The 13,221-nt window shown below is 46.4% G+C and overlaps 1 protein-coding gene across 1 annotated transcript in view; it reads left to right on the top strand.

Annotated features, from left to right (window-relative positions):
- Window positions 1-344: 344 nt before the first annotated feature.
- The window catches only part of AP4E1 (adaptor related protein complex 4 subunit epsilon 1), a 118,117-nt gene continuing 105,240 nt past the window's right edge, over window positions 345-13,221 (top strand). The window contains exons 1-2 of the mRNA XM_082255970.1: window positions 345-530; window positions 10,967-11,038. Of these exons, the coding sequence (XP_082112096.1) occupies window positions 405-530; window positions 10,967-11,038 (198 nt within the window). The 5' untranslated portion in view covers window positions 345-404. The remainder of the gene's footprint in view (window positions 531-10,966; window positions 11,039-13,221) is intronic.

The following is a 13,221-nucleotide window of genomic DNA, read 5'->3' as shown; positions in this document are numbered from 1 at the left end:
TCTCCAGGGCCTCGTCTTTAGGAAAATATATAATGTTCTTTGGGGGGGTTTCAGTTTGATTGCCAAAAAATGCTGATTTTTACATGTGTGTAAAAAATTAAAAAAACAGAATAAAAAAATAAATAAAAAGTTGCTGAATATGGGAACTGGCTAATGTGAATAGGAGGAGCCCCCCTCCAGGTCCATCCAATGTTCCATTCTGGGGTCGGTCTCTGTGGGTGTAGAAAGCGCTCTGTAGCTGGAGCTGTGCTCTGTCGATCCTATGGTCCTACAGCACCATCTAGTGGTGGAAGTGTTTAGCGCAGTGATTGTCAGTGGAATAAAGTTTTGTGTTGTTGAAGAGAAGCGGAAGTGTGGGATGAAGATGCCGGCTGGTGTTGTTGTTGTGAATAGTCGGAGGGAAGATGAGTGAGATTGTAGAGAGAACACTGAGCGCTCTGCCCGGCCTCCTCCTACAGGACCCCCCGCCTGGGGCCAGTTCTAAGCTGGGGAGTCTGATCAGAAATATCACCGGGCTCAGCTCCAGACAGGTAATACCGAGCATGGCCGGGGAGGGGCTGGCAGTGTGTGCTGGGTATAGGGGGATCAGTGTGTGTGCTGGGTATGGGGAGGTGGCAGTGTGTGTGCTGGATATGAGGGGGGTGGCAGTGTGTGTGCTGGGTAGGGGGGCTTGGAGTGTGCGTGCTGGGTATGAGGGGGGGGCGTTGGCAGTGTGTGCGTGCTGGGTATAGGGGGATCAGTGTGTGTGGTGGGGGGGGGGGGGGGTTGTTGGCAGTGTGTGTGCTGGATATGAGGGAGGGGGGGTGGGGCTGGCATTGTATGAGGGGGTCTGGCAGTGTGCGTGCTGGGTATGAGGGGGGGGGGCGTTGGCAGTGTATGTGCTGGGTAGGGGGGGCTGGTAGTGTGTGTGTGTGTGTGTGCTGGGTATGAGGGGGGCTGGCAATGTGTGTGCTGGGTATGAGGGGGGGGGGGACGTTGGCAGTGTGTATGTGCTAGGTATAGGGGGATCAGTGTGTGTGGTGGGGGGGAGGGGTTGTTGGCAGTGTGTGTGTGCGTGCCGGGTATGAGGGGGGGTGGAGGGACTGGCAGTGTGCGTGCTGGGTATGGGGGGGCGTTGGTAGTGTGTGTGCTGGGTATAGGGGGATCAATGTGTGTGCTGGGTACGAGGGGGGGGTTGGCAGTGTATGTGGTGGGTAGGGGGGGGGCTGGCAGTGTGTGTGGCTGGGTATGAGGGAAGGTAGGGGGGCTGGCAGTGTGCGTGCTGGGTATGAGGGGGGTGGGGCTGGCAATGTGTGTGCTGGGTATGAGGGTATGGGGGGGGGGCGTTGGCAATGTGTGTGTGCTAGGGGTGGGGGGGGGGGGCTGGCAGTGTGTGTGGTGGGGTGGCTGGCAGTGTGTGTGTGTGTGTGTGCTGGGTATGAGGGGGAGTAGGGGGGCTGGCAGTGTGCATGCTGGGTATGAGGGGGGTGGGGCTGGCAATGTGTGTGCTGGGTATGAGGGTATGGGGGGGGGGGGCGTTGGCAATGTGTGTGTGCTAGGGGTGGGGGGGGGGGCTGGCAGTGTGTGTGGTGGGGTGGCTGGCAGTGTGTGTGTGTGTGTGCTGGGTATGAGGGGGAGTAGGGGGGCTGGCAGTGTGCATGCTGGGTATGAGGGGGGTGGGGCTGGCTATGTGTGTGCTGGGTAGGGGAGTCTGGCAGTGTGTGTGTGCTGGGTATGAGGGGGGGGTGGGGCTGGCAGTGTGTGTGTGCTGGGTATGAGGGGGGGTGGGGCTGGCAATGTGCGTGCTGGGTAGGGGAGTCTGGCAGTGTGTGTGTGTGTGTGCTGGGTATGGGGGAGGGGGGGGCTGGCGGTGTGTGTGCTGGGTATGGCAGTGTGTGTGTTGGGTATGGGGGAGGGGGGCTGGCGGTGTGTGTGCTGGGTATGGGGTGGGGGTTTCAGTGATGAGGCTGATAATCCACAGAAAGCTGATTTCTCTGTAATGGAGCCTGTAGCGTGCCCCCCCCCCCCACTCTCCTCTCTCTCACTGATATCCTCTGGGGGCTGATGATGAGATCTCTGCTGCCAGCTTCTTTGTAGTTCATCCTGCTGCACCCTGTATGAAGCCTCTCACGTTTTGGTGTATTCTTTTCTTTGATGTTGTTATACAGAGTGAAGCAGGATAAGTGAGACTCTCCTTGAGGAAGCAGGAAGGCTCCAAGGACCCTTTGAGATTTCACAGCGAGCGGGATTTTGAGTTTCTGCACACTTGGGGTGTACCCATCAGATACAAAAGGATTCAACGCCCTCCAAAACCCCCCACACATGGGACCGTCTAGCTGCTGTGGTGTTTTAGTGCGCGTTGGAGGCACAGAGTTCAACCCTGCCACCTGCAGCCTGGTAAAGCCTATGGCAGGTTTGGGCTTGATGGGGCTAACATTGTACTGAGTGAAAGCCACATTTAGGACCCTCTGTGTTCATTGATGAATGCTCCAAACTCTGGTACTCTTCTACCACCTTCATCCCCATCCAGCTAAAGCCTACCGTAGACTTTGCCAGGCTGCAGGCAGTGGGGCTGGAAGTTGCCGCTTTGCATCCTGGGTGCAAAAAAGCACCGGGACACAGCCAGCAGAGATGGAAGGGCGCCATCTCTGGGAGCTTTTCAGCCAGGCTTCAAGAGGTGCATAAATGGCCTACACCTTTTTTTTATTATCTACAGGTGCTTCCTAGAACTTATTTACATGGGCAGGAAAAAACTCTGCGTTTTAGATGCATAAAGTGTTTTGATGCGATCTTATGCATCTAAACGCAGCCCTATGGTAATCGGTGAGCCTATACACAGCTGCGTCTACATCTGAAATTGAATGGATTTCATTGGGCATAGTTTACCCCATTGCAGTGCGTTTCTTGTGCGTTTTTAAAAAAAGTGCAGCATTTTGCACATAAACGTAGCAGAACTCACCACAAACCATCACTGAGTGAATGCAGCTTGGTAAAGAAACCAAAACAATGCTAAAAATGCACCTCAAAGCGCATTACAAATGTATATAAATGGATTTACAGAATTACACACTGAATGCGGGGTTTGTGATGTAAACAAGTCCTAAAGCAGGAACTCCTAAGACCCCTTTCACACTGGTGCGACCTGTCAGGCGACCAGGTCGCCGTAGGTCGCCTGCCATAGAGAAGCTGTGGATCCGTTCTAATAGGAGCGACACAAGTCGCTCCGACTTAGAAAAAGGGTCCGGAGCTTCTTTGGGGCGAACTGGAGCGAACTGCATTGACTTCAATGATATGAAGTCCGTGCCGGCCGCTCCGAGGTCGCGGTGCGAGCTGCGCACCGCGACTTGTGAGGTCGCCCCGGCAAGTAGCGTCACCCCAGTGTGAACGGGGTCTAAAAACAGAGAAGAGAGTGATTTGGAGGCATAACCTTTGTTTATGTTCCAGATGACTTCTGCTGTGTCTGGAAAAGCTAAATACACGGGTGCCAGTATGAATATGGCCTAAGGCTCGTTCACACTGATGCGATGCATGAAACGTGTTCATGCGATCTGATGCAAGTCTCAATTAACCACTTCAATACAGGGCACTTCCACCCCCTTCCTGCCCTGGCCAATTCTCAGCTTTTATCGCTGTTGCATTTTGAATGACAATTGCGCAGTCATGCAGCACTGTACCTAAACCAAATTTATATAATTTTTTCCCCACAAATAGAGATTTCTTTTGGTGGTATTTGATCACTGCAAGGTTTTTTCTTTTTTGCTAAACAAATAAAAAAAAAAAAACGAAAAGTTTGAAAAAAAAAAAAAACGTTTTTTTGTTTTGTTATACAATTTTGTAAATGGATACGTTTTTTCCTGCACTGATGGGGTGGCACGAATATGCGGCACTGATAGACGGCACTGGTGGGCAATGATGTGCACTGGTGGGGGGCACTGATAGATGGCACTGGTGGGCAATGATGTGCACTGGTGGGGGCACTGATAGATGGCACTGGTGGGCAATGATGTGCACTGGTGGGGGGCACTGATAGACGGCACTGGTGGGCAATGATGTGCACTGGTGGGGGGCACTGATAGATGGCACTGGTGGGCATCACTGATGGGGAGGGCACTGGCGGGCTCCCTGAGCCCTGATTGCCATCCCTGGTGGCCATGGTGGGCATCCCTGGGGTCATGGGTGGGCATCCCTGGTGGTTCTAGTGGCACTCCCCCTATTGATCTGCACTGGTAATCATTGCTCTGATTACCAGTGCAGACCCTCCCCTGTCAGGAGAGCCGTAGATCAGCTCTCCTATACTCGTGCCTGTCAGGGACGAACTAAGGAAAGCTGATCAACGGCTCTTCCTGTGTACTATGTGTCCAGCTGTGATTGGACACAGCTGGTCACATGGTAAAGAGCCTACGTCAGTAGACTCTTTACCGAGATCAGAGATGCGGTGTGTCAGAGTGACACGCCACAGCACCGATCGCCGCTCTGCACTTTCCTGCCGTCAATCGCCTATAGGGCGGACGGGAAGTGGTTAAAAGGTAACGACACCCCAAAGCAGGTCGTAGAACGCAGTGCGTTTTGCTAGAATTGGATCTCATGGGTATGAACACATGCAATCTGATTCCAATACAGAAAGAAAAGGTGCTTGCATCTTTTCATGTGGTGCGATTTGAGACATACAAAATGATGGGCTCAAATTACACAGCACAGTATCGCATGGGGTATGCAAAGGAATCACATCGGTGAACCCAGCCTAAGGACTCATTTACATATAGTGTGGTGGCCTGGGCCTGCGTTTTTCTGAACTATTAAACAATTGTTTTTTTATGTGCCCCGATCACACTACAACCCAGACGGGAGGTGTGGTGAGATGCAGTAAAGTGCGGATATGTAGCATTTTACTGCAATGTACTGGAAGGCACCGCATGTTGCTGCCGCTGTAGTGTGGAGACATTAATGAAATGTTACTTTGTGGCACTTCAAATGAAGTTTAAAAAAAGGAAACGGTGTGAAGTGCTGAAATGTGTAGCAGACTGCAAAGAAAAACTGCCAGCTGCTCCATATCAGCATGTGGGCAATGTGATCAAGTGGCTCTAAATGCAGGAAAATGTGTCCTCAGAGGAGTTGGGAATCTGCTTTTTATTTTCTAATACCTGACAAATTTGAAGTGTATCTGAAGGCAAAACTTTTTTTTTTTTTTTTCTTTTTGAATGGAGGGGAGATGGATTAAAATCCCTGGTCATGTTTTTTATTGCTGTCTGTGCCCTCATTAGGGAGAGATTCATTCTCCATATGTCTTGGTGACCGTCATCACTGAGAGTGAAGGAAAATCGCACATTTTGAGTAGTAAGTAGAATAGGAAGTAATACAGGGGAAAACTTCCCAATAGGACATGGATGTCAAAGAAAACCCTGATGGGCTACAATCCTCCCTTACTATATCCAAAATTAGGAAAAAGGTTTTGCAGTCAATTCTGCTTTACCCACTTTACGAGCAGCAACGTACCTGGATGTCACTGGAATTCAAGTGGTTATACTGGGACGATGCCTGCTGCTTGTCTTTTTTTTTTTAGAGCCAACAGTTGGCTTTCTTGTAAAAGCTATCCTAGCGGCTAACTAGCCGCTGGATTGCTTTTACAAGAAGCGGAAGGGAACACCCCCCCCCCCCCCTCCGAGCAGCCAGCTGGCACTTTTGCTGGCTGATCATAGAGGTAAGCAGAGACCAGAATGGAATAACAGCAAAAACCAGACTGAGCTTGGGTGCCACAGGGAGATAATGGCCTCACCATCTCACCCCTTCAGAAAAAGGGAGGGGGTGTGGGGTTCCCAATAAATAGTTACCTGTAACAAAAGGAATGGTAGCAAGAAAGCTAGAAAAAGATTGGGAAGGAAACCCAAGCGGTATAGGCTAAAAAATGAATATCTTTATTGAAAAAATATATACAAAATGTAACACATCTATCGGCAATAAGTCACAACAAGGACATACATACATTAAGTCCGGTTCACACTGAGGCGACCTGTGAGGCGACCTGGTCGCCTCACAGGTCGCCGTAGGTCGCCTCCCATAGGGAAGCTGTGGACCCGTTCTAATAGGAGCGACACAAGTCGCTCCGACTTAGAAAAAGGGTCCGAAGCTTCTTTGGGGCGACCAGGAGGTGACCGCCATAGACTTCAATGTTATGAAGTCCGTATCGCCCGCTCAGAGGTCGCGGCTCGCACCGCGACCTCGGAGGTCGTGGTGCGAAGTAGCGTCGCCCCTATGTGAACGGGGCCTTACTAAAATAAACCAAGTGGTGTAGCAGGTTAAATGACAAAAGCAAACTGAACAATAGTCTTTCATAGACCTGATGATACCATGCTGTGCTGATTAGGTTGGATGTGATATGGAAGCAACAGTGAACTAAAGTGCTTTACTGGCCACTAGGCGGCATCATGAATGTCTGTGGAAACACTTTCAGCTAAATTCACAGAGCTAACATCCAATCTGATCAGCAATGGTCATTAGAAACCAATAAGATGTATTCATGCAATCAAGGTACTGAGCTGCTAATGGAAATCACTGATGAAAGGAATCATAATACCTGGCCAGTTTGTGTATAGGGAAATTGAAAAAACCATATAGATCATGCAAGCCAATGATCCATCCAGTGAAAAAACAGATGATATGGTCTGGTGGGTGCAGTCCTCTATATCAGTGTTTCCCAACTTCGGTCCTCAAGGCACACTAACAGGCCAGATTTTAAGTATTACCTTGGGGGAGATCCAGACTAGAATACTGCAATCACTGAGCAGCAAATTTATATCACCTGTGATGTATTTCAGTTTTCTTGCAAACCTGGCCTGTTAGTGTGCCCTGAGGCCTGGAGTTGAAAAACACTGCTCTATATCACATAAGTAAAACCTAAAAACCTTTTTTCCTCCAATCGATATAGAGTATAGGCACCATAGACGGCAAGAGATGCATTCAATCAAGCTGATACAGATGATATAAACTGGTGGGTGCAGTCCACTATGTCACATATGTAAAACCTGAAAAGGTATCTTTCTTCCTCCAACCGATATAAAGTGCAGGCACCAGAATGGCTCTGATCACTATGATATAGGAAACTGGAAGCAATGAGCATACATCACTGCCGGTTTCCCTGGATGTAAACCGCACCATTTTTAAATAGCCAAAGCATCTGAACACACCCATCCTGGTGGGATCAGATGCTTTTTAAGGGCAGAGGAGGGATCTGAAGTCTAATAGACCCCAGATCTCTCTATAGGGAATTCCTGTCACTGCCTATTGCTATCACAAGGGATAGTTATATACCCTGTGAAAAAAATAAGAGATAAAAATGAATGAAAGAAACAGTGTAACGATATGTCAATGAATAATAAAAAAAAAATGAACGCCCCTGTCCCCTCGTGCTTGTGCGCGATATCGAACACACGCATCATTTTTTTGTGCATTAAAATTTAAAAACAAAGTGTATTTTTTATAAAAATAATTGCATTTAACCACTTGCCGACCGCCGCACGACTATCTACGGCGGCGGTCAGCCCCTCACAGGCAAAGTGACGTAGGTCTACGTCGCTCGCCTGTGAGGGTTTAGGGAGCGAGCGCGCGCCGCCGGAGGCGCGCTCCCGCTCCCGCTCCCGCGTGGTCACGGACCCCCCCGCGCGTGTGACCGGCGGACCCGATCGCCGCCGGCCACTCTGCGATCGGCGGGGGAGAGGGAGAAAGTCAGGCAGCTTGTGTAAACAAGCTGCCTGTCATTCTCCTCTCTGTATGAGAGCTGATCACATGGATCTACTATGTAGATCCATTGATCACTCTGCATACAGTTGAAGCCACAGCCAATCACAGTTAGAATCACGCCCCTAGGGACACACACAGCCCCTCCCTCTCAAATAAAGTTAACCCCTTCACTACCAGTGTATTTTTACAGTAACAGTGCATATATATAGCACTGATTACTGTAGAAATGTCACTGGTAACCCCAAAAGTGTCAAAAATGTCAGTCAAGGGTCCGATCTTTCCGCCGCAATGTCGCAGTACCGCAAAAAAAATCGCAGATCGCCGCCATTACGCGTTAAAAAAAAAAACAACAAAAATGACAAAAATCTTTCCCTTTGTTAGTAAACGCAATAACTTTTGCGCAAACCAATCGAAATACGCTTTTTGCGATTTTTTTTTTTACCAAACATAGGTAGCATAAAACAAATTGGCCGAAAATATTAAAAAATTTTGATTTTTACATTTTTTTTTGGGGGAATTTCATATAAAAAAAAGGGAAAAATATTGCTATTTTTGCAAAATTGACGCTCTTTTTTTGTTTATAGCGCGTGATCAAAAAATCGCACAGGTGATCAAATACCGCCAAAAGAAAGCTCTGTTTGTGGGAAAAAAAGGACGCCAAATTCGTTTAGGTACAGCGTCGCACGACCGCGCAATTGTCCGTTAAAGTCACGCAGTGCCGAATCGCAAAATACCCTCTGGTCGTTTAGCAGCCAAATCCTCCGGGGCTTAAGTGGTTAAAAAAACGCTGTGCAAATACTGTGTGACATACAAAAATTGCAACACCCACCAGTTTATTCTCTAGGGCCTCTGCTTTAAAAAATATATAATGTTTGTGGGTTCTAAGAAATTTTCTAGCAAAAAAATACTGATTGTTACATGTAAGCAAAAAGTGTCAGAAAAGGTTTGGGGGGGGGGGGGTCAAGTGGTTAACTTCCTAGTTTTCAATGAAATATTTCATAGCTAATCTAATAGAAGGTTATAGTCTGTCCCGCTCTGCAACCCAGTCAAGCTGCTGCGTCTTCTCACAAACAATAAAAACCTGGCAGGAATGATAACTTTTCTTACCTTCCACTAAACAAAAAAGAAAGTCTTGTCTGCTATATGTATCCCGCTCGGTGATCCAAGGCTTTGGTGTGACAGCAGTACGGGGAGAAGTTCTGTTATTCTGGTCACGGGTGCAGCGCTTTTAAAGCACCCAAAAAAATAACATTGTAAATGCACATTGTTTACCTGCAACAAAAAAAAAAAAATGTGCATTTTATTTTTTTAAAAATATGTACTTATCCAATTTCTTATTTTGTATTTAGATACACTTTCTGCATTCCTTTTCTCTGTGGTCGTGTTCTTTGTATTTTCGGAACATCTGAAATACCCGTTTGTTTTGCCATATTGTTCTTTGTATTATCTGGCTCCTCTCTAGTGGTTCTGATATTGGGAGTGACCTTTTGCCTTTCCTCCTAACAAGAACCTAAAAATAACTGGTTGTAAGACTGGGGAAGATAGAAAACAATGCAGACAAAAAAAGAAGGCAGAATCAAAAACTTAATGCAGAGCAACTTAGGTTTGGGGAAAATGACTATTCGCCTTCATTCCCGTCTCTTACCACCAGATGGAGGCAGAGGTATGATTTTAAAACTACTAAAGAGCAACAACTGGCACAGACAAGAGAACTTTTATTGTACTGAGTGTGATCCCCTACTACTGGGTTCTGGACACGCTGGGATCCCCAATCTGATAATCAATCTGGGCTTGAGTGTGATAAAAGGAGCTTTTTTGTCTGGAATACAGATTCGTGTTGAGAAACAAAAAATCTGTGATTGGCTGAGATCTAAAAAATATTATCCTGTTTGAATGATTTTGTATGCAAAGTGAATGTTGTTACTTTGAAATGGTTGAGAATACATTTTGTTTCTGTACAGGCAGGAGTGGAAAAGTATATAGACATCCCAAGAACTGGTCTAGCCCCAGGTAAAGAGTAGCTGCCAACCAAATCTGTGCATCATGGCTGCTTCTAGTTCTTTGATTAACAGTTGGCCAGATGATCTGTCAGGGGTTTCTGGTATCTTTATATATGAGATCCTTTTCTGATCCTCCATGAACTGGCCAGAAGTTCAAACCTCAGTTATCTCGTGTCTCTAGGTAGCTAAAGACCTTTAGAAGATAAGGATGCTAGCAAACTATAGGGAAGTTGGTAAGTAAATCAGCTGGCTGCATAAAATTGCCAAGATGAATTCGGTACCACCTAGCAGGTAAAGTTGTACACTGAGAGTCTCCAAACTTTCTAAACAAAGGGCCAGTTTACTGTCCTTTAGACTTGAATGGGGTCGGACTGTGACCAGTGGGAGTAAACCATGCCCTGTCTTTGGTATCAGTTGAAGGAATTCTGCCCCATTCTTGGTGACAATGGAAGGAATTGTGCCCTTTTGATGGTGTCAGTGGATGGAAAAGTGCCCCATTGTTGGTGTCAGTGGATGGAATAGTGCCCCATTGTTGGTGTCAGTGATGGGAAAAGTGCCCCATTGTTGGTGTCAGTGATGGGAAAAGTGCCCCATTGTTGGTGTCAGTGATGGGAAAAGTGCCCCATTGTTGGTGTCAGTGATGGAAAAGTGCCCCATTGTTGGTGTCAGTGATGGAAAAGTGCCCCATTGTTGGTGTCAGTGATGGAAAAGTGCCCCATTGTTGGTGTCAGTGATGGAATAGTGCCCCATTGTTGGTGTCAGTGATGGAAAAGTGCCCCATTGTTGGTGTCAGTGATGGAATAGTGCCCCATTGTTGGCGTCAGTGATGGAATAGTGCCCCATTGTTGGTGTCAGTGATGGAATAGTGCCCCATTGTTGGTGTCAGTGATGGAAAAGTGCCCCATTGTTGCTCTCCGTGATGGAATAGTGCCCCAAGGGCCAGATAAAGACAAGCAAAGGGACGCAGTTTGTAGACCGCCGTTGTACACTCAGGTCATGTAAATGTAAAATGCTTTTGTATAATAGGTACATCTAAAGTTTTGAATTTACTCACATTTTATGTGCTAGAATTAAGTAGCCTGATACATCATATTTGTATATAACAGGTGGTTTCATGTGCTGAATATATTGATGCAGTCTTGAAGTTTATACACCTTAACAGAGAGAACTTTTCATGGAGGATTGCTTCACACTTAAATTTTATTTTGTGAAATTAATAACGAGCTTTGTTTTTTTTTTTTTTTTTTTTTCAGGAAGAAGAAAAACTAATTCAACAAGAACTTGCCAGTTTAAGATCAACGGTTTCTTCTCCAAATACAACATTGGTGTGTTAGTCTTACTGTTTGTAGAATAAACTTTTTGTGTGCCATCTACAACTGCCTTGTCTTTAAGTGGAACTCTAGACAAACCTTACTTTGTTTTAAAGTGGTTGTAAACCGTTACATATTCCCAGTGAAGTGACTGGTCTCAGGTGATACACAGAGACGAAACCAATCCTCCTGTAAAAGTTATACCTGTTTATCTGCATTCGTATCTTCTCTGCATACGTTTTTAAAGTGAAGAATTTATTACACTGGGGAGTCCATAAAAAAGGGGTCGGAGAGCTGAGTTACACTCTGCAGAGCACAATGAAAGCTGATAGGAGAAAAGAGAGACCCCCCCCCCCCCCTCCACACCACACAGCTCAAACTAATGCCTCGTATCACACGTATCACTCGTATCGTACACACGCATCGATTATTGGCCGGGAATTTTCGGCCAACGTCCAATCGGCCGATTTTCGGCTTGTTAGTATGATGCTTTCGACAACCGACTCCGACTTTTCGGCCGAATAAAATCTGGTGTGCAGGCTATAAAATTTTTGTTGGCCGTCAACACAAACGGCCGATTTTCCGTCAGTCAGTACAGATTTCGGCAGACAAAAATCTGATGAGCAAGACTGGGCATGCTCAGAGAAGAAAAAACACACGGAAAGTAAACCAGCACATGACATCACTTCTGAAGTAGATTTTTGTTGGCCCGAGAAAATTCGTGTGCAGTCTAGGCACATTCCAACCAACCAACCAAACAACACTCTGGACAAAAGTCGGACGATCGGTCGGCCGATAATCGTTGCGTGTGTACAAGGCATAAGGCTGTCAACCAAAGCCTGTGTGCTGGAGATCACTCCCCTGTTACCTTTTTTCTCTTGGTATCAGGAAGGTGTGTCAGAAGTGACTCATGCAGGTAGCAGAGGAAAGAGGCCGCAGACAGAAATGACACTTAAGCCCCGTACACACGCACCGATAGTCGGCTGAACGATCGGCCGTCTTTTGTCCGGTGCTGTCCTGTAGGTTGAAAAGTGCTAAAGACTGCACACTAATTTTGTCGGCCAACAACAACCGACTGCAGAAGTGATGTCATGTTCTGGTCTACTTTCCGTGTGTTTTTTCTTCTCTGAGCATGCCCAGTCTTGCTAATCTGCTTTTTGTCGGCCGAAATCTGTACTGACTGACGAACAATCGGCCGTTCTTTGTTGGCCTACAAAAATTTTATAGCCTGCACACCAGATTTTGTTCGGCCGAAAAGTCGCAGTCGGTTGTCGGAAGCATCACACTAACAAGCCGACAATTGGCCGATCGGACGGTGGCCGAATATTTACGGCCGACAATCGCTACGTGTGTACGGGCCTTTAGTGCTCTGGGCTGAGGCAAGTACACACTATGGAGGGATAAGATGGGCTCATATTTAATGTCGGAGGTTTACAACCACTTTAAAGAAAGTGAGAGGGTATAGAATTTTTCTCTGTGCCTTTTGTCTGTGTTAATGTTTCCCTCATTACTGAGGATAGCGGCCACATGGACAGGAAGGGAAAGTGGAGACAAGTTCACGTTAAAGACACTGTACATCTTATCTGTCCTACTTGTGACTTGGACAGTGAATGCATGTGGGGACACAATTCAATTTTTTTGATTGATTTTTTTTATTTCAAATTGAAGAGGAATTAATAAGACTGGCTAAAAATATTCTGTAGTTTTCAAGGGAGTTGTAGCATATTGAATATTATTTTTTTTTTTTTTTTGTTCATTGAAGGCATGTTCACCCAAGACCAGGGCAGGTTTACCATGCGGATTGGTGCGGTGCATTATTAAAAAGTAGTGCAAGCACTACTTTTTCTGTGGTCCAGTGCCTTTTGCAGCCCATTCAAATGAACATTCCTGTGCAATCCTGGTGTGAACTGGCCTTTAAGGCATGTAGAAAAACAGTCCAATGTACAATGTGGGTTATCACAATTGGAATTTATGAAATATAGAAACAAAGTCCTATAGAAAAATGGATTTGTGTTTCATAAGCTTAAAGGCTAAATTCCCCTTTTAAAATAAATGCGCATCTTTTTGTGTATGTGTGTGTCCACACCAATCCGCATGAAAAAGTCCAGGATTGCTGCACTCCAATTTATTGAACAAAAAGTAGTAGTATTTACGTTAGAAGACATACAAATGATTCACAATATCAAACTTCATTATAT

The sequence above is a fragment of the Pelophylax lessonae genome (assembly GCF_965119305.1).
Source record: "Pelophylax lessonae genome assembly, chromosome: 4".
Classification (NCBI taxonomy): Eukaryota; Metazoa; Chordata; class Amphibia; order Anura; family Ranidae; genus Pelophylax; species Pelophylax lessonae.
This window is presented reverse-complemented; position numbering and strand designations above follow the sequence as displayed.